We start from the raw sequence: 21,700 nt of genomic DNA, 5'->3' as shown, positions 1-21,700 counted from the left end.
TCTCAACATTATTATTTTTCTCCATTTTTATCCACACTTTTAATAAAGTTTCCTTTTTCATGTTGCTGTAATCCTGAAAATATTTTTCTTACTAAAATCAATTTTACCTGTTAGTTCAATGCATGGTCTTTTCAGTTTTTGGGGTACACTGCATCACAGATAAATCTTTTTCTCAAATAAAACTATTTTGGATTAATGATGGCATTTTACTCTGGGATTTTCGTTCACTTTTAATAAAAACCATGTTTAACAACTGAAAAAAATCTAAAATATTAGATACAACAGTAATAACACAAATGAACAATACAGCTTCCCCCTAAAGAGGTACATGTAAGCACAAAGCCGCAAAACCCCTCTCTGATCCCCGCAAAAACTGCGCTGAATGCTGTTACATTTCCGAATTTCTCAAGTCATTTGACTCATATGTGTGTCTTACACTCGAGGTTTCATCTACGACCATCAAACATTGCCTTAATTTGGTAAATATTACAAGCCATTCATGTTAACAGTATTAGCTGAGAAGCTGCATAAACAGTGTGCATGGAAAGCCAGCTTGTCTCCATGATGGGCTAATGGCTAACAACTAACCACAAGACCAGCTTTTCCTTCCACTTTCTTTTTCTGCTTTTTTAAAGGAATGTCTGCTCCTTCAACAACAAACTGGACTAAATCATCTCAGACTGCAACTCACTATACGGGAGGTGAGGGAATATCAGTATAACTCATACCTTCAACCGGTATACTGGATGAACCGATATTTTGCCCAATACTAGTAGACACTGCCAGGGAAACACAACGACTCACATATTGGCCTTAAAAAACACAGAGTCTATGGTCAGAATGGGCAGGTGCCTTGGAAGTTTTTTTGCAGATTCTTTTTCCTTTTTAACAAATCTGTTTGGGCAGACACAGAACTAACAGCATCAAATCAGATTTTGTCTGAATTCACTACTGGTAACCACTGTGATAGCAGATGTGATAGTGTGGCGACTGTGGTGGTCCACCTGCTGAGTTGATCCACCTGCTGTTATAGATGCTGTTTCGTTGGCACAAATTTTCCAATATCACTCTATGAAATAAGGTCTTAAATAAGCTGCGGTTGCACAGAGGAACTATCACTGTGATAGCTAAAAGAAACTACTGATGTAACCTGGATCAGACGACATCAGGGACCAGACCAGCAGAGAGGACCAATCCTCTTATTTCTGTGCATATATATGAGTATCTATGTATATATATGAGTATCTATGTATATATGTGTGTATATATATATATATATATATATATATATATATATATATATATATATATATATATATATATATATATATATATATATACACACACACACACACATGTTTAAATGTGTGTAGGCATGTATCATGCTTATTATATATCTTTGTGTGTGTGTGTGTGTGTGTGTGTGTGTGTGTGTGTGTGTGTGTGTGTGAGTGTGTGTGTGAATGTATGATAAGCATGCTTACTGTGGCCACAAGATTCTTTAGCTAAGTGGCCCAAGTGGCCATTGCAAATTTTTATTGTTCCTTGAAAGGTGCTTTTACTTTTACGTACTTTTACCTTTATTTCACCAAAGTAACAACACTTTTACTTGAGTATGTGTTTAGGCTACTGGATGCTTTTCAAAATTTACCAGAAATGCTTAATATTCAACACAATGCAAGCCTAAAATACTAACAGCTTGTGTATTCTCAGAAAACACATTAGTCTGTTAACAGGCTTAGAGGCGCAGCAAACCTTGCCAATCTCTGGGTCAAAAAATTGTGTTATTATATATCATCTATCATTTTAATAACATTTATAATCTTTAGTTTTTCCTTTAACAACATATTTAGATCTACTGCTTTTTAGATCCAAAAATACTGTAAATTGCAACAAATAGGAAAATCTCAAAATGCCTAGAATCATGGAAATTCCTATAATTCAACAGCCTAAGCAGCCACCCCAAACACTAGCAAACTGCGGATGCTCAATATACTGTGAGTGTTCTGAAACCATGAAATTTACTAAAGTCACTGATATAGATAAGACAGGGCAATGACAGTGTGCAAGTCTTTCACTAATAGGCTAAATCGAAAAGCATGGCTTGGAGCTCAAACAGGCCTTGTTATAGCTATATAACAGAATTTTAATAATGTCTTTATAAATGATATATAAAGTACTTTAGAATCACTGAAAGGCTATGCGTGATGTTATTGTACTATTAGGTCGATTTTTTATTGACTTATTTGGTCTTTTCTTCCAAAAACTGTGATTACTCATCATCAGATTCATTACTTATATTAATCATCAAAATAGTCTGTACATTATTTGATTATTAATGTATTTATACGTACATTATACATACATATGAATGTATTTATTATTTACTTGATTTATTAGTATAAAAAATAGAGACAAATGTGCCAGTCCTAATCTTCTCTCTTTGCATTTATGAACTGATTATGGTTTTGAAGTGCTGTTTTTCACAAGCTGAATCAACACTTGGAATATAAAATACTCTAATTTTTTAAATATTTACACTCGTCTTACAGCAAACCTGATGCTGCTCAACTATAAATCAACAGCGTTTATAAAAAAATGCCACTTTTCTGGATTACTGTGATGGACTGCATCTAAATTTTGGTACTCCAGGTGATTTTTAAAAATACTTTCTCACCTTCCCTGCTGACAAAACAACAGCACTGTTCTGTACTGTACTGATGCCTGTTTCTGTGAATTACACCTGAGCTTCTCTTGAGTTAGTTAAGCAATAAATGTGTGACATACCAGCTCTGGAAGAGAAGCTTAGAGGGAGGTAAACCAGTCATTCCCAAGAAAATATGATTTGGTCATATATGGACACATATGTCATATATATATGCAAACATTTGACATTTGACATGTTTCAGCCATATATATATATACTTATGCAAACGTGTGTAACACGTCTATTTAAAAATATATGACAGAATAGATTATTCACATATGGATGTAATATATTGCTCAAATATACTAGTGATATCTCCAATATTACTTACATATATGACCATATATTTTGAAATATGTGCCTAACCCTTTCCGTGTGTATATATGGTCATATATCAGATTTCCATATGGTTTAACAGACATAACTGAACACATATAAGGGAGCATAAGTCAAAAACACACAGGCACAAATAAAATACGTTTGTTATGTGGTGCTGCTACTGAATACAGATGAAACAAGCAAGCAGCACATCAGAGTATTAAACTCTCTCTAGCTGTAGGCAGGTTTCGCGTTAATGGCTACTTCTCTGATATAGTAATAGAGACTTTGTCACTATGGAAAAATGCAAAAACATATCTTTACCTGTCAGGGGCGAATTCAGCTCACACAAACACGAAAAGACCTTCACGTTAACTCACTTACTATTCAAACCATGTGCAGCGCCATACTGGCAAACTGCTGTCACCCTGACGCTTCTCTGTAAGCTGTGAGAGGCTGCTGCCCCCAAACGAGCAGGAGGAGGAACTGCAGCATCGACTAACGGAGATTTGCACATCAGAGAAATGAACTTACAAATATTAAAGAATTTAGGAAATTCGAATTTGATCAAGTAGGTGAAGTTGAAGTTAAGCCTAAAAGTAACACTAGTAAATACATTACACCAGTTTTCACTCGAAAGCTTTCTCCAATTTACTTGAAACAATTGCTAGAATTTCTGATTTTTCATGAAGTAGATATTTCCCCAAGATCCCTAGTAAACAACTTCTGACATGTTGAAATTGTAATGATTACATATTCAAATCGATTTCTGAGTATGAAACGAATTATAACACGAAGAACTAAATTTGAACATATAACATTTACCATTAAGAAATGAAATCGTAAATGTGATAATTACTATTTTATCATGTCAAAAGGTATTTTTAATTCATTCATATTGAATGTCTGATGTTGAATATGCTGTTTGCGGCGAGTGGTTTGTTATTAGAGGTTTGTGATGTTTTGCCCAGAAGCTGTGATGATTGTATTTACTGTGAGGGGACAGCAGGGGGCGACACGACCCTAATACAGACTCCACTCCCAACTAGTCGCAAGATGACTACGTCATTAGCGCTGCGCCCACGTTAAATCTGCATGCAGTGAAGTTGGCTAAATCAGCGGGATTTATTTTGTGTAAAGTCAGACATTTCTGAGTAGTTTACAGCTGCCGTTGAAATGGCGGAGGCGATACAAAGGAAACTGCAGTCTGAACTGGAGAAATACCAACAGATACAGAAAGGTATGTGTGTGCTAAAGCGCAGACAGACTGAGCGGAGCAGACACGAAGCTTTCTATTCGTTAGCTTCTTGTTCAGCTTTTCCCGTTCCACCTTAAATGGTACAGCAGTTACATACAGCCTCATGCGCCAGAATGGCACTGCTGCACCATTTAAGGTGGACCGGGGAATTTCGAACATGAAGCTAACGAATGGGAAGCCAACCAAACCCTCGCCAGTCTGACAGACACGACTCAGTGCCTTCTTTACCATATAAAGACTGGTCTGTCCGCACGGCGAGTTTCCTAACTAACTGAATAATGAACAGCATATCAACTCCAATATTCATTTGGACGCTGAGCATTAATATCGAGCCTCCTTTGAACCCAAATGTTATATGTCGAGACTGATGGTGAATAACAGACTTGACGTCTTGCGTTAAAAGATCATTGATCTGTACATTGAATACATTCTCGCTGTGCTGCACTTCACTAAAATCATGTCCGCTATGGAAACCGTCCTCTTAGTCACGGTGCCACCAGAGAGCTGTACACTCTCAAAAAAGATGTAGTTCTATTTAGGACCATGAGTTGTATGTCTGAATGGTTCTTTGCATGGTGAAATGGTTCTTGAGATTGTATAAGGTTCTATAGAGCACCTTTTTAGTCTTCTGCTATTGTTATGATGTCAAGCTTGTAACAATAGAAAAACCGTATTTGGTGCTATATATAATCTATATAGAACCATGTACTAGACATTATTCATCTATCAGAAGACCATTTCACTATGCAAAGAACCATTTAAGTGAAATAGTACTTAGAACTCATGGTTCTAAATAGAACTGCCTTTATTAAAGAACTTTTGAAGTTCCATCTTTTTTAAGTGTGTAGTTAGTGCACAGCTCATAGAAGTGCTGTTAAAGCTGTCAGCTACTGAGCTAATCAACATCAATAGGCTTGAGTGATGTGGCAAAAATATAATATCACAAAACTTTAAAATAGTTTCACGATACACATTAAATAATCCAGCTTAAGTAAATCTTCTTAGAAGGGTGACTGAGCAACTATCCTTAAAACTGACGGGATAAAGACTGACTAGGATGTTACACATTGTTAGGTATAATAGACATTAAACCATCTCTATTTATGCAAAGTTCAAAACTCCAGAACCTCATGATCTGTGTTTATGCAAGTGTTAGACACTGAATACAATCAGAAATGGACAAATAACTCTATTCGTTTGTGCTGGTTTGTGCCGGTTTGTGCTGTAGGAATCACTGTTTGTGCTTGCACCTAATTTGAGAAATTAAACATTTAATTTTATTACCTGTGAGGTCACCCAGCCCCCATCACTCATCTAAATTTTATTACTGGATAGCTTCCAAATTACAATTGCATAAATGTTAATTTTAAAAGCACAAATGAATAAGACCATTTTGGCTCGATTTGGACATTGACTGGGGAGGCTGAGTGATGTAATTTATTGAAACATTACAGCTTTATAACTTGAGAATTAAAAAAACACAGATGTTTCTTTTAACAGCACAAACACAGGATAAACAAGTTAGGCCATTTTTATATACTAATAAAAGTCCTTGGTCAAGATCCCTAACACTACATTTACCTACCTCGGTAACATAACTGTAACATAGAACTGTAAGTTGCTCTGGATACGAGCATCAGCCAAATACCGTAAACATAAAGGAAGAAAAGTTGGTACAACACAGAGAGTTTTGACTAGTTGGACAACAAACATTCTTATGTTACTTTCAACTAAGCATTTTGATAAGGGCTGACAACAGAATGGCAGTCAATATAACTACTTACTTATTGATGTTGAGTAGAATAGAAAAGGATTTTTCAGATAATTAATCTGTTGGAACAGATAGAATGCACCAGCAGTGCCACATTTTAAAAATACTATCAAAAAGTATCATTTTTATTGACCATATATATTGACATTATATATCTAATTAAACAGGACTAGTTATCATCTATTTTAATGAAATGTAGTTGGTCAGTGTTCTTGAAGGACTGACAATATCCACAATATACTAAGAATACAGTTTTGTAATAAAGATCATTGTTTTGCCCAAACCCTAGCTGCCATTTTTGTGGTCTCATGTGCACAACACAGCTGTCACAAATGTACAGTGATTAGAATAATGTTAATATCTATCTAAAAGTACTCTAATCGAATCGTGTGCTTGTTAAAGTTTAAAATTTATGATACAATAAATTGTAAATAGTAACAGCATTTACATAGTTTGAAAAAATATTCATACAATAAAAACCACATTAAATGGAAACTAACTCAAACAATACACACAACAAAATGTATTCATGGAAATATAGGCAATAGCTGATTGAAAAATTTATTGTATTGTGTAGTGTATTGGATCAGATCTTCTAAAAGAAAGAGATTTCTGTAGTTCTGTACTTTTATAATTATGTAATATTTCTGTGTTCCCAAAGTACTGTCTTATAGTTATCTATAATATTTGCATAGTATCTTGAAGTCAATTATGTTAATTTTCTGAATAAAATCTAACAGAATGAATTTTTATTGTCATTTTGATTCTTTGACATTGCTTACTTTATACTGTTGACAGTGCAGTGAGCTTGAAAACCTTTATAATGATCACTTGTATGGGTTACATTGCAGATGTTAGTAAAAGCATGTCAGCTCGACAGAAACTTGAGGCTCAGCTGACGGAGAATAACATAGTCAAAGAGGTAAGAGCAAGTAACATAAAATTATCTGAAGGTTTGGGAATTTCTGCATAATTAAATCACTGAGTTGCAGACAAAGTCATTCAGAGTGGTTTGATGTGAAATGGTGAATGTTAAAGAGAATTACTGACTCAGATTTCTTTACAGTGGTGGTGATATGAACTAGGGGTTGCAATGTTTATAATGCAAATACATTAATTTTATTTTTTTACCCAAAGCAACCAGTAAGCCCACTTGTGTCTTCTGAGTTTCTATATGTCGTATTGATAATAATAGTGGTAAATCTAAAAAAAGTTTTTGTGTACTGTTTTACCTTGCGACACCTTGCATTCATCACTCCGTCATGATGATTAAAGGTTCTAATGCTAGGGCATGTGACTTGTCTTCAATCTATTCCTCAGGAGCTGGACTTGTTGGATAGCCAGAATACAGTTTACAAACTCATTGGACCAGTACTGGTGAAACAAGACCTTGATGAAGCCAAGGCAACAGTGGCCAAAAGGCTGGAGTACATCAATGGTGAAATGTACGTATAAATATAAGCCATGGGCTGCAGTTTATTGTATTGACTAAATAAACAAAAGTTATTTACATGCATATATTTACAGATACAGCTGTGAACACCACTGTGTTTCTTTGACTTTTTCTTCTGCTCTAGACTGTGTGGGCTGAAAACTATTTCTGTTTTGAGATTTCTCATTTACAATGCAGTTTAGTCTCTGAACGGGCTTAATCTTTGTCTGTGGAAACCGCTTTTGTTTCAGTCAACGCTATGAAACGTTACTGAAAGAGATGGAGCGAAAGTCTGAGCAGCATCGTGAAGTCCTGGCCAGCCTGCAGCAGGAGTACCAGCGTGCCCAGGGCCTCCCTGTTGGAAAAGCTTGACTGAAGAATGGATGATGATTACGCCCTTACATTTAGACATCCTTGGTCTCACCTACCCTTACAGACTGATTATTCATGCTTATTCATCATTCAACTACAGAGAATGTTTTTTTTTGTTTGCCAATGTTGTGAATAAATTTTGTTTACTTAATCTGGGCCTTCAGTCACTCTTCTTGTGTAATATTTTCATTTCCTGTGCATGATGGTTAAACCTGATTGAAAAATTTGGTGGGAAATGGTGCTTAGGACGGCGTTACAGGTTACTTACTATAGTTTCAAAATAATATGAACTTACAAAATGCTATAATATAAAAAAGAGGAAATATGGGTTGATTAGTTTATTAATTCATTAATATTTCTAGGAATATTAGTATAAGTCTTCATTCTACTTAAAGCCAAATATTGAGTTTTCCTTGCCTTTTTTAAATACAACAAATTTATGTAGTGTGTAAACACTGATAAAGTTTCAAGACAAACCTGCTACAAAAATAGCCTGTTTGGAAAGAATTGTTTTTGTGATGCCACATAAACTGCTGCGTGTTCAGCCTACAGCAATTTAGCTCTGCCTGTCCACACTGAAGTTATAAGGAGGGTGTCAGGGCAGCCAATCAAAACAGAGGCCATTTACATATGTCAGTCTTAAAGGCACAGTAACCAAAGCAGCCTGTTACATGCTAAGAGAAAGAAAAAAATTAATTAAAATAAACATTGTAAGTAGACCTCAAGGGAAGAAACGTAGGATACGTCTTCTTATTTTATGTTTTCTATTTTAATACAGGTTATGAAATGATACAAATATGTCCCTTTCTGTTGGGTAAGTGGGCCTTTTAAATTTTATTTAAGGTACACAGTTGGACCTTAAGACCATTGTTACTTTACCAGCGTTACCAATGTACCTTTGAGGTACATTTACCTGAATGTTTTTTTACCTGTAGTCACTTGTTCTGATGTGGTCTACATTGCCTGCAGCTGATTTTAAATACAAATTTGAGAATGCCAAACCAATCAATGGTCACCCTTAGTAATCACTGATACATTCTAGTTGCACGAAAACCCTGAAACAGCAGTGACGCAAGCAGCAGAAACTGGGCATTCAGATGAAATTAGCTTCAGGCAGTGTATCCCAGGAAAGCACATTGTGTGTCAGTATGATGGGAAATGATTGCTAAGACCCATTCTGGAAACATAATATGATGATGGTGATGCCTTTGTACATTTTATGCATCTTCAGCAAAACCATGTTAATAGCCAGCAAGACAGGACACATCTCTCTGCAAAAGATGCTTACTATAACAAATCCACCAACAACAAGACACGGAAGAATATAGTCACTGTCTCCCTGAAAATATTTTTTTCTCTATTTTTATTTTTCTTCATTATTTGAATACAGCAGCTGTCCTTCATTACGAATGGAAAAATACAAATGGTCTAAAATTACTTGAGATAATATCTCTTTACTTTAAATGAGTATTGTTACTGGCTCATCCACATGCCGATGATCTCCATGACTGGCATTAGAAACCCCTTTATAAACCCTAAAGAACCATAAAAGACCACCACTGCTGTAGAGCCTCACAGCACAGATTGAAGATCTACTGAGGCTTAAGCAGTTAGACCACTACTAAATGCAGATGTGGTATAATAGTTTCCACGTCCTAGTCTTGGTTCAAAGATGGTTGATTCCACTAATTATCTAATTAAAAAGTCATACACGAATGTACAAATGTGTAGAGCAGGGCTACATTGTATCAATTTTATATAAACGCAGGGCTACATTACATACATTTTATATATAAACTCATTACATAAACTCACCATCCACTTTATTACAAACATCTACTATGTACTTCCAATCACTGACCACTCTATGAAGTCCACCCAGAGGCAAAGCTAAGAATAAGCATGGCCACCTGTCTGGCCACCCCAGTCATGCAAAGTGAGAGAGTCAACCATCATCAGTCAGCCATCACTAATAAAGCATCAGTTATGCCTTATGGTGAAAATCTACCATCAGGGTAGTTACCAATCAGTTATGAGAGTGTGATGATGCTGCATTGAATAATTTGCATATCTTGTTGGGATTGTCTAATTTGCTGAGGAAACAGGTGAATGAATGTGCACTGCTCTGTGAGCTACATTGTGAAATAGGCTGTATGATGGTGAGATATGTTAACTATCAAAAATGACTCAGCCATAATTGATTATCATGCTAGTTTCTTTTTACAGCTGAATACTTGTATGCATTGTAAGTGACCTGATTCAGTGCTGAGCTGTCCAATCATTAGCCTAAATTAATAACTTCTATGGTTTGTCTATATAAAATTTTCTTGCTTAAAGTTAACATTGTGCACTAAAGAAGTAAAGAATTTAATTTACTCAATTCAAATGAATTAGCAAAACAAAACTGGGACAGGCAGAAAACCTGACAACCACCTTAGGTTCTACGACACGCTTGGAAAGGGAGGGGTGAAGCAGGGGTATTCAGTTGGTTGCAATCTGCAATCTCAACGCTACAGGCCACTAAATCTTACACCTTTAATAACTATCTAACGAAGTTGAAGACTTTATGTGGATTTCATAAAGGTTGTGTTATTAATCCAGTTGCATCCAAACTTTAAACCCTGTTTGAGAAAAGTCAACATTACATTCATAACCATCCTTTAACCCTGGGTTTCATTACTGGTTAATGCAGGGGTGCCCAATCCTAGTCCTGGAGATCTACAACCCTGCACAGTTTAGCTCCAGCCCTAATCAAACACATCTGATCCAGGTAATGAAGGCCTTCGGGGCATCTGAGTAACTCTCCAGGGTGGTCAATCTCCAGGACTAAAATTAGGCATCCCGGGTTAATGTATATTAACTTTAGCACAGATTTAGACTTTAATCACGGATTTGTTAAGCCATGTGTAAAATGAACCTGTTTATCTCCAGCTGAATTTACTGTACCATCAGAAAGTGCAGTTAGTCTAAAATAATGAACATGCGTCTAGTTTTTTTGATTGCATATACTTTTGTTTACAATCAATGTTGGATTTTCTGGTGTTTTGTTAAAAATCAATGACCAAACGACTAAATGTAATATACTACATTAAGCAATCACATTTTATGTATTGATCTTTTTGAAAAATTCTATAGTGCACAGTGAAGCTCAGAGAACATATGGAGCCAGGACAGTTAAAATTTCGGAGATGGTCATTAATGGGTTAAGTGGAGCAACTGGAAATGAAATAAAAGCTGGATTAGATTCTTGATTAACTCTGAACTCGATTTAATTCACCCTCAGAGTGGGGAAAACACACAGCAGTGCAGGGCTGTGTATTGACACCTGAGCTCAGCTTTCCTGCGTTAAAGCCACGTGTGGTCAGGCGAGCCGTGTTGCTCTAATGACGGGGGCAGGCGAGCGGCACATGGCACAGCTGTTCACCCAGTAAAGGCATTCAGAGTGTGTGTGCGCCCTAATGCCTCTCCCCCACCCCCACCCAACAGGCCATTAGACGCAGAATGAAGAACTGATGAGGCAACATACGCCCGTATTGTGGATCCGCACCTCCAATTAATGTCCCGCGGAGGGAGACTGGTCCCCCTTCATTTCCCACCCGCAGGGGCTTAAACGGACATGAATAAAAGGCATTTAAAAGGACCGCGCGCTTTTTTTTTTTTACCTAAAAGGGGGGGCTCGGCCTTTTAGATCAGTGTTCATTCACGCCCACCCAGAGCTCAGCATCCTCAGCTGGAGCGAGAAGCCTATAAAAGGATTAACCATTCATGAGACCAATAACGCGCCGCGCTAATTAAACAGAATTTAAATGGGTTTAAATGTATCTCATCTTTACTGTTTTATTAGTTAGAATAGTTATCAAAACCACTCGCGTCTTTCTATGAGTATAATCACCGTGACTCGTTGTCATGGCTATGGTGCACATTTTAAGTATAGTTACGCTCTTTTTATCGCCACAGCCTTTGTTTAGGTCTTAAACCCATTAATGTCTATATCTGATCGAACCATAACACATCATATAACATTTCACACTTAACGTATCATGTTCAGTCTAGTCTTTTGGGCACTTTTGAAAACAACATGAAATCCCTATAAAAGTATGAAAATTACATGTAATGACACTGTTGCCTCGAAGATAAATACGTAATTTAACATGTACGAACTGTGGCCTGTATTTGAGTTACTTAATACTTGAGTTATAATTACTTCATTTTCGGTGATCCACACTTCTTCAGCAAGCAAGCTTAACTCAAACAGCACAATCAGTTTAAATGGTTTTCAGCTGAGCTGACAGTCCGAGTTCTGATTCCTCTTGAATTAGTTAGATTAACTTTAAACCGCTAAGAATGCTGGGAAGGTTTGGGGTAAAAGACTTCAGTCTGTAGAATTTTTCTAAATTAATTGATCTTAACTAGCTTTACTTTAGTAACTGAGGTACAAGAAATGGTAAGACTTACTCGATTTAGTACATTTAACAAACTGTTAAAGTAAAACAAAGAAATATTTTGTAATTGTTCTAGTTTATAGTGCTGTGTGCTTCTGAAGCCTCGGTTTTAATGGCTGCGTCCAAATCCGCGTACTACCATACTAAAAATGGTACACCACCAATACAAGTCCATTCATTAGTGTAGTATGTGTAGTAGCAGGCTAGTATGCGGTTTTGGACGCAGCTAATATCCATCCAAGGACACGTGCTGCTTTCCACCGGATGCTAGTATTCACACTTTTGGAACAAATGGCCACCACAGACTGCATACGCTGCACTGCATGTGTCTGAGGCCAACATACAACACGAGGCCTTCTGAGGAGGAGAGGTCAGTCCAGAGGTGACAGCTCAGCTGAGAAACACCGCACGTCCTTCTGTATATTGAGGCCACTGAATAAATGATAATTAACCAGCGTCCATGAGAACTAAACCCTGCCTCACATCCCACGGTGACCACTGTGACAAGCAAACAGACGAACTGGTACTCTGCATTTAACAGACGGTCTAAAGTCTCAACAGGGCTCACCAGTTAACTTCCCTCATCACTACACACACAGCTCGGTTTATCTCCCTCCCATTCATAAAGCACTTCATCCATGGTGGCAGGTTTCAATATACATTCATTAGTAACGAGACATTCATTATTCAAATCTCAAATAGTGTGATCTAAACACTAAATTAACTTTGGACAGAGTGGCCTTGGGAGAATCAGTTTGTTATTATGCAACAATAGCGAGCAGGGGCGTCTCTAGGCCAGTTTAGCCCCCCGCAATAAATGTAGTTCAAATCAGTCGTATTCTCATTCATTCTTCATTGCTCAACTATGCTGCGAACTCACAATATACTGGGATGACAGGGCGAAGTTTTTTAAACTTTCGATTAAAATTAACACTGAATTTAATTGAACTGAACGGAGAAAACATAATATTTTTCACTATGACTATAAATTGTGTCACTTAGCTTATTAAACATGCCTACAAAGCAAAATCAGGCCTTTTCTGATTACACCAACTGAGGCTGAACTGATGATCTGTGAATTTGAAAGATATATTTAGGACATTGCAGCTTATCTGAGACAGAGGGGAGAGCATTGCTTGACTTCAGTACCTTTGCTTGATCTGTGCTCGTTGCAAGTGGATGAATATAGTGGCTATTTAAGTCATATTAAATATGTGTTTAATACAAACTACACATAGATCTACTATGTGCCAATTTTTGATCAAAAAATGTTGCTGCTCTAAAACTTCATGACGAACATTTCGGAGCCATAAAAAAAATCTCCTGAAGGACCAAGTCCACCTATGAGACTGTAAGCCCCCTTATCCTTAAAGCTCTAGTGACGCCTCTAATAGCGAGTAAAGAAGGAAACCACATTGTTACTATATTCACTGATAGTAATGCTCGTATGGGACGGGCGGAGGGAGGGGCGCTTATTTTTGCACCGGGGCGCCACTGAGCGTAATGCAAATTGAAAAGATATAAAAGGTTCTCCGCGATGAAAAAGCGGCCTGTGCTGTTTTTTCGCACAAAGGCGCGAGAAGGTCACGTGCACTTGGGCGCGTGTCCTCTGCGCCTCTCCACGAGACAAACGTTAAAAGCGCAAGATGGATTCACACCTGAACGCCTCCTCCTCAACAGCAGACCCCTAAACCCACTCACACTGTTTACTCAGCCGAGTGTTTATCTTACTTTCGGCACATTTGCGCTCCCTGTTTGCGCTGTATCGCGTTTTTCCCGCCTACATTCTCCGCTGTAGTGCTGTGTGTGCAGCCACAGTCCTCATAAAGAGCTTCACTCCGGAATCCTCCGTATACATTTATAACATGAAGAGGTTTGAAAAGAGGATCAGCCCACATATGACGCGTTTTATTTTCATAATAATAAATTTAGTAACTGAATGTATTATTAAGTGTATTATTAAGTCGTATGAGGAAAGCGCCTCCAAACAGCATAATGGAAAAAAAAGAGAATCGTTAAACGTGGCGTTAACGCATTTTGGAATTAAACACTTAGGATATTTAATGAAAATTACAGAGTGTGAATGAGGATCAGATTTGGATCTGGAATCGCATTTATAATCTGGAATGAGTCCAGTGCTAAAAGTGACGGTCCCAATAGCTGAGCGCTCCCACTCTTGGATGTTTAACGAACACTAGCCCGTTAAAGGGGTATTCCACCGATTTTTCAAAATTTCTGTGATTCCAAACTTCCCGAATCAGAATTGCAAACAACAGTTAAGGGCGGTGCTGATAGGAACCTCAGTTCGAAGCGTTTAACGCCTTTTAAAGTAACCTCACAGAAAATTATAACACGCATTTTTACGTTGCCTGCTGCCTGAGGCACAGTTGAACAATACACTATTTAAAAAGATAGTTCCTCAAAGGTTCTTTAGTTAAAGGAGTGGTCCTATTTTATATAGAACCATTTCATGCTAAAATCGTTCATTGCATGGTGAAAAGGGCTTCAAGCTTGACAATTGGAACAGTTGCAGAGGTGCTATAATGAACCATTTTCAAAAAGGGTCTATATAGAACCATTGTCTTTACAAAGTGAAGAACCACTTCACATCAAACCACCCTGAATGACTTTGTTTAAGTTGCAGAAATTTAGAAAAATCGGTGGAATTCCCCTTTAAGACAGTGTATAGGTCTTATCAAATGCTCGGGTGTTTGATATAGGAATTCTGTAAGGTATGGAATATGTTTTGAAAGCTTTTACGCCACGAGCTTATTCTTTGTGTAAATGAGCTCAATCGGACCAAAAGTCATGAGATAAACTGGAAGCTCTTCCTACTTTGAGCGAGATTAACAGTGCCGTGTAGGACTGGAGTGAAGGTGTGCAGGGTGTCTCAGTAAATACGCTCTGTTGTTCGCTGGTGCGGATTGCTCGGATAAGAGGAAACATCCGCTGCCGAAAAGAAGTCCTCTGCAAAGCTAATCCGTTTAAACCAAAACTAGTAATTGCATTTGGGAGAGTTATCCCTCCGTAATGGCGGGTTCAGTCGTCAGACGGTTGTTTGGAGAGAGTCTTCCTTCCATTGAAGCTCTAATCTGATTTCTATTGAAACTCGCTTTATTGCAGAGCTTATCCAGAGGCGACAAAGCGAGGAGAAGCAGCGCATAAAAGCTGCCTTTGTTCGCGGTTCACCTTAGCTGGACTAAGCCGTTTTCTCTGATCCAGAGATCGTTACCATAGAAATGAGATTTCCGCATGGGATAAAGTTTTGAATTCACGTTTTGTTTTTGAAGTAGTTTCTCATAAAGGGGAATTCCACCAAAATTTCCGAATAATTCAGTTCCTGAGATTAAACAGTCATGCATGTGGTTTATTGTAGAGAAACTTACAGACTCTGGTTTCTTTACAGTGGTGGTGAAAGGAGCCAGGGGTCACCATGTCTACTACATAAGTACAGCCATTTTATTTACCGTCCGAAACCACCAGTGAACCTACACGTGTGTTTTGAGTTTATATATATGATGCTGATGATGGTAAAATAGTGGAAAGTCCGAAAAAATATGTTTACTTTAGGGACTATTTTGCCTTGTATGCTTTGCATGTATGCCACTGCCATGATTGGATTGAAATAACTAAATTAAAATACATTTTAAGCCAAAAACTTATCATGAAAAATCTAGATGCACCGTTACACCAGGCAGCATATATCAAACATTTCCATGTAATAACTTTCTGTGAGTGAGCTTTCAGAGACCTTAAATTATTAGTTCCTATCACCACCACTGTGATCAATTTTGATTTCACATTAAACCACTCTGAATGATTTTGTTTACAACTGTTTCATTAAGTAGATTTAACAGTGGAGTTGTCCTTTAACTTTGCTGGATGAAGTGATAGTTGTTTATATTTAAAACTTGTCAGGGAAATAAAAGATTTTTGTTAGATCATCACAATTGCTGTCTCACTTTGCTTCATCTGGCAAGAACTGATGTAATATATTCCATTAACTGAATTTTGCAAATTCAAAGTAACATTTTTTCAGTGCAGTTCCAACTGTGTCTAGTTGCTCACTGCATTAAGAATTACCTTCAGCCGACTTACAAAGTGGACATATTTTGGAATTAGAGATAACATATCAGTATCAATTGGCATGAGGCTGCTTTCAGCAAAAAATACTTGATTGGATCTGAGAGGGAATAAAATTATCAATCTGATTAAATTCTGTAATAAATCTAGCCTGAAAAAGTAGATACTCGTATCGTGTGATGTAATGTTGTTAGCTGTGTTTTTCTTTCTGTGGGGTAGTGGTGTGTTTGAGTAGTTTAAGGATGATAGCCTTCTTTTAGATGCTGATCTTAATGGGGAATTCCACCAATTTTTCAAAATTTATGCATAACTCAGTCACTGAGATGTAAACATAGTCATTCAGAGTGGTTTGATGCGAAATGGTTACTTGTAGAGTAACTTTCCACCTCAGAGGTCTTTACAGTGGTGGTGACAGTAACCAGGGTTTGCAATATCTTCAACACATGTATAGACCTTTTTTTTACTATCCAAAGTAACCAGTAAACCTAAACATGTCTTCTGATGAATCTAAAAATATAAGTTTTCTTTGGGTACTAATTTGCCTCACAACACCCTGCATGTACCCCTCCATTATTCATTTATTTTTAAGAAATTAAAAACTACATTTCAAACTTATTGTAAAACAATGTCTCAGGCAATGACTTTCTGTGAGGTAGCTTTAAGAGATGTTAAATGCTTTGAATGTCTGGTTCCTATCACCACCACTGTGAATTCAAGACTCTCTAGAACTATATTTTTCACATCAAATCACTTTGAATAACTTTATTCACATCTTACTGAATTAATTCTGCAGAATTTGTAAAAAAAAAAAAAAAGCTCCCCTTTAAGTGAATCAATTCACTGGTAACTAGCTTAGTAGCTTTTAAAGAAGAAGTGGTATATTGTTTAAGGTTTCAACATCAGTATTGATATTGGAAATGAAAAAGTGGTATTGTGCTATTTCGAGTTGTGGTGGAATTGCATTTTATGTTATGTTTACAAAGTGTGTATATGATGTAGATGGATGGTTTGTTAAATGCCCTTCATAAACAGTGAAAATGTCATGTATTTAGTAATTGGACCAGGGCTGGTGTTCATAAACATTCCAGAGTATGAATGAACATCTGAGGTTACATTATTTAGCATATTGATGGTATAGCCACAAAAGCTTAACTGTGATAGCCCTAAAAGCCAGCTTATTCTATACCACATAATGAAAAAGACTCTGAAAGGGTTGCTAGTGATACAGATTGATTGGGCTTTGGAAGCAGGGCCTTGGCATGCAGATGACTGTTCCTGACAAAAAGAAATGTGGTAAATTACAGTAAAGTGTTAGGCAGATTGCTGACCATCATAGAGCTCTACATTAAGTATTCATGCTTCCTGAGTTGTTTGCAAGATCCTTAGCCATTCTAACAGAAGTATAGAAGGATGTTACAAAATGCACACATAGTCTGAAATATTTCTTTATAAAAGAGCTGCTTAAGTTACAAAAAAAATACAGAAATACATACGTCTCCATACAGATGTACTGCATGTGTATGCATCAGAGCAGATCTGCAATACACACAATTTTAGCATTGCTTCTTTATATCAGACATTTCAGTGTCTAATGCACAAAATTGAGGAACATACATGATATATTTTCATACGAAAGCCATGTATATATTTTTCAGTTTTATTTTTCTGCATCATTTGATAGAACAGCTGCACTTTACACCATGTGAACATTTGATGATGGATGGACCAATAGAAATGATCCGACATTCCTTGGAGTAAAAGCTTGTACCATTTTGAAGATACATGCTCTGTTAGGAGAGTGACGATATACACTTCTGTGCAAAAGTTGTAAGTACATAAGCACATTGTTTAAAACCACTTATTTTGGCAATAACAGATTTTTGCCGGCAACAAAACATATATCGTTCAAATTTATTTATTAAAAAGTAACAAGAATTTCTTACTTTGAGAAAGGTAGTTGATACCTTGTGAGCTAGTTAGAAGAATGTTTGGTGCCAGATTTTCCCTGAACGCCCCCAGCCATCACATGGATTTGTTCAATTTCTTTACTAGCACACTTGATTTAACATAATGAGGTATTGTTTAGCCAAACCAGATGTTTGATGATAACTATAATTAATACTGGGCTTCCTCAAGGAGAGGATTAGAAAGGTTAAACGAACACACTGACATACATTATAACACAATCCTTAGCTATTCTATGCTATTTGTATTTATTTTAATATGAATGTTTTTGTAAACAGATATGCCCAGGTAAATAGCTTTTTAGTTGTAATTTTCTCAGGTATCTAAAACTTTTGCACAGTGCTGTATATGTTTAATTTCAATATACAGTCATATGCAAAAGTTGGTCAAATTGCATTGTTGTTAATTGATTTTGTTGATTATTGTTTATTTACCAAATGTAACATAATTCCAAAAAGCATACATGAAATATGGCTTGTGCAAAAGTTGTGGCATTATATATTTAATGGTTTATTTTTTCCAATATGTCAAACTGTATAATTCAATAAAAATGTTGCACTAAAATTTACAGAAGAAATACCATATTTAAGTGTGTTCTCTGTAGAGGATGTGTTAACTTACTTTTTTTTCTAAAATCAACAAAACATGCAATTTGACCAGGGTATTAAAACTTTTGCTTACATCTTCAGTTTAAACAGTGTGTGCAGATAATGTGAGCAGATATGACCCTATGGATAAGCATGAAGTCATCGTGCTGGTGCACAGGAACATTCATGCTTGATCTCAGTGTGGTTCTAAAACTCAGCTTTCATTGTGAAGGTTTGGTATAAAATATGCTTTTTGATATTATGATTGCTGTAAAGAATAGAAATGTATTGAAGATAGTAAGAAAAACCTTTAAGTGTTCAGGTGAATGTATAATTGCTGTGGGAAGAGGCTGCAAAAGACTACAATTAAGATCAGAACAGAAAGCCTAATGAGTTATTTGCAAGTCAATGGGTTCTGCTTACCATCCAACTGCTGCATTTTGCACATATTACTGAGATAACAATGAGCTGAAATTGAGCATTGCCTGATAGAAAGTCTGCAAATGTTTGGCCTGTTGGCAGCTTATAACACTGAACACAAAGCCTGAAGAAGAATGTTTAGATGCTCAGGAAGTGAATGAAAATCTAGATGCACCATTAAGAGGCATTTAAAACATGATTCCAGACTGTATCCTCTGAGAGGTTTATTCTGTCAGTATGAAAAAGCATTGTTTTCACAGTCTACACTGGACTGTAAGGAGCCACACCTTTCACAGGAAGAATTTAGCACATAAAAACTATGTGCTAAAGGAAAAAAAACAACATGAAAGTTCATAATACACATGCAATGGCATATAAGTGTTAGGCAGATTGATAGCAAAGTTGTTTGATTAAAAAATATATATACATCAAACAGCTCTGCATTAAGTATTCATTCTTCCCATATTATTGGTAAGATTTGTAGCTTTTTTGTAGAAAGTAAAGTAAAATAGTGGCTCCTGCAAAATTTCACTTGCTTCAATTCTACAAAAATATGCTAAAAAGTACACTTTTTTAAAAAAATATATACATCTCCATACAAATGTATGTCTATGCATCTGAACACAAGACACATCTGTGATGTACACAGTTTTCGTCATTGCTTCTTCATATCAAAATAAAGATTTCGGAATCTAATGTACAAAATCGACATATTTACATATGCTGCACATTTACACTTTTCACAGTCTTTGGTTGACCACACATGCGTTAGTCTTGTGGTCATTTTGCTCCACAGTCAATGGTTAACTGCTGATAATTCAGTCTGTTAAAGATTGTGAACTTTTCCAAAGAAAAGTGAGTAATTTCTCATCTCTACTGTGGCCAAGGCCTCCACACAGTATCGCTGACCATCAAAGGCTGTTTGGAGTTGGGTGCCATCTTCAATGTGGGCTCATAAATGACAGTTCTTGGAGAAAGCTGGGGTTGACCCATGGCTGAGTCCACATGAGTAAGTGACTGCTGCCCTAGTGTGGAACTGCTTTCATGTGTAAGGTGCATCAGGCTTCCATGGTGAAGCTGGCTTGCAGACACTGGATGACTCTGGTCCTCTATGTTCTGCTGCAAGGTTCCACACATGTTCTCCAGATCTTCCTCTGACTCTTGGTTCTTGCTTGCAATGAAATGGCTCACCCTCAGTAGACAGGTTCTCATACCATCTTGGTAGCTCTGGCTACGCTTGCAAGGAGAGGCCACCTCATCCTCATACTCCACGCGTCCTCTTTTCCCTCTGTTTGTTGGATAAGGGTGAGATCTTGATCGCTGCTCAGCCCTCAGGAAATTGACAACACTCTCCAAGATTTCAGCCTTTTCCACTTTGGGATTCTTCAGTTTCTTGAAAAAGAAGTGGACAAAAGGATGTTAGAAAAACCGACAGGCATGTAAGTATTCACGTAAGGTTGGAATGAACAAAATTCCTGCTCTTGGCATGAAGTTCAGGACTTACCTCATTACATGTGCTCTCCAGTAGCAGAAGCCTCAAAGTTTCCAAACTGTGGTTAATTCGGTCTCTCCGTCGTTTCTCCATGAGAGGTTTGGGAACCTGGAGAATAGTACATTATACAAAATCATTACAAAGACCAACATGGGTTTACTGACCATAGCATGCAGTTCACCAATGTTTACAATTCTTGGAGAGACAGTCTCTCAAACAAACATCTGAGATGTTCTTGAGAATCCATATCTTTGGCTTTCTTACCCGTCTCATCGCATCTTTTTGCTCCGCTATGCCAGCAGACATCTTGCTCATACCTGAAGACAAACAGCAAACCTTACAACATCAGATGTATTTGCAGCACTTTGGAACTTTTCAGCTCCTATTAAACTGTGAGGCCACACCCAAGCCCCGCCCACGAGCTTCTCAAACCAATTGAGCACATCTATCACTTAAAGTCACGCCCTTTCATTAATATCCCTCCACAGGCTTAAAGAACGGGCTTTGATCGCTAAAGATGATTGGAACTGAGTTTAGTGAGACAATGACCCTTTTGGCGCCCTGCTGTGATGTTTAAGAGGAGACTATTAAGAGGCCGTTTAGCTGTTAGTGTGTGAAGTGGAAGGTCAGCGTGACGATTAAAATAAGTAGCGCTCATAAAATCAGTTTGAAGAGCCATTACCAGTTTGAGCTTTAAGAAATATGACCTGAAATATAAATCTTGTAGTTCCCACTTGATCTGAGGCTTTAGATCAGTAAAACATTTCAGACACTCACGTTTAATTTTTCCACTATGATGCGTTTTAATGCTTTATAGATGTTTGTGGCTGAATTCATAATGTCATATCTACTC

At 37.1% G+C, this 21,700-nt stretch overlaps 3 protein-coding genes across 3 annotated transcripts in view; 1 reads left to right on the top strand and 2 right to left on the bottom strand.

Annotated features, from left to right (window-relative positions):
* Positions 1-3,459, bottom strand: part of mrpl11 (mitochondrial ribosomal protein L11) — a 43,339-nt gene extending 39,880 nt beyond the window's left edge. The window contains exon 1 of the mRNA XM_036568692.1: positions 3,350-3,459. The gene's annotated coding sequence lies outside the window, so the exon portion shown is untranslated. The remainder of the gene's footprint in view (positions 1-3,349) is intronic.
* Positions 3,460-4,076: 617 nt separating this feature from the next.
* Positions 4,077-8,009, top strand: pfdn6 (prefoldin subunit 6). The gene is made up of 4 exons (XM_036568690.1): positions 4,077-4,265; positions 6,906-6,976; positions 7,375-7,499; positions 7,738-8,009. Exons 1-4 carry the CDS (start codon positions 4,202-4,204, stop codon positions 7,856-7,858), a joined length of 381 nt encoding a protein of 126 aa, XP_036424583.1. The 5' UTR covers positions 4,077-4,201; the 3' UTR covers positions 7,859-8,009.
* A 12,219-nt stretch (positions 8,010-20,228) lies between these two features.
* her5 (hairy-related 5) lies at positions 20,229-21,153 on the bottom strand. The gene is made up of 3 exons (XM_036567843.1): positions 21,112-21,153; positions 20,860-20,955; positions 20,229-20,747 (listed from the first exon to the last, which is right to left on the bottom strand). The coding sequence occupies exons 1-3, from the start codon at positions 21,151-21,153 to the stop codon at positions 20,229-20,231; spliced, it is 657 nt and encodes a 218-aa protein (XP_036423736.1).
* Positions 21,154-21,700: the final 547 nt, after the last annotated feature.

Source organism: Colossoma macropomum, unplaced genomic scaffold, assembly GCF_904425465.1.
Source record: "Colossoma macropomum unplaced genomic scaffold, Colossoma_macropomum, whole genome shotgun sequence".
Lineage (NCBI taxonomy): Eukaryota > Metazoa > Chordata > Actinopteri > Characiformes > Serrasalmidae > Colossoma > Colossoma macropomum.
Note: the sequence above shows the minus strand (reverse complement) of the source record. Positions and strands in the feature narration are given on the sequence as shown.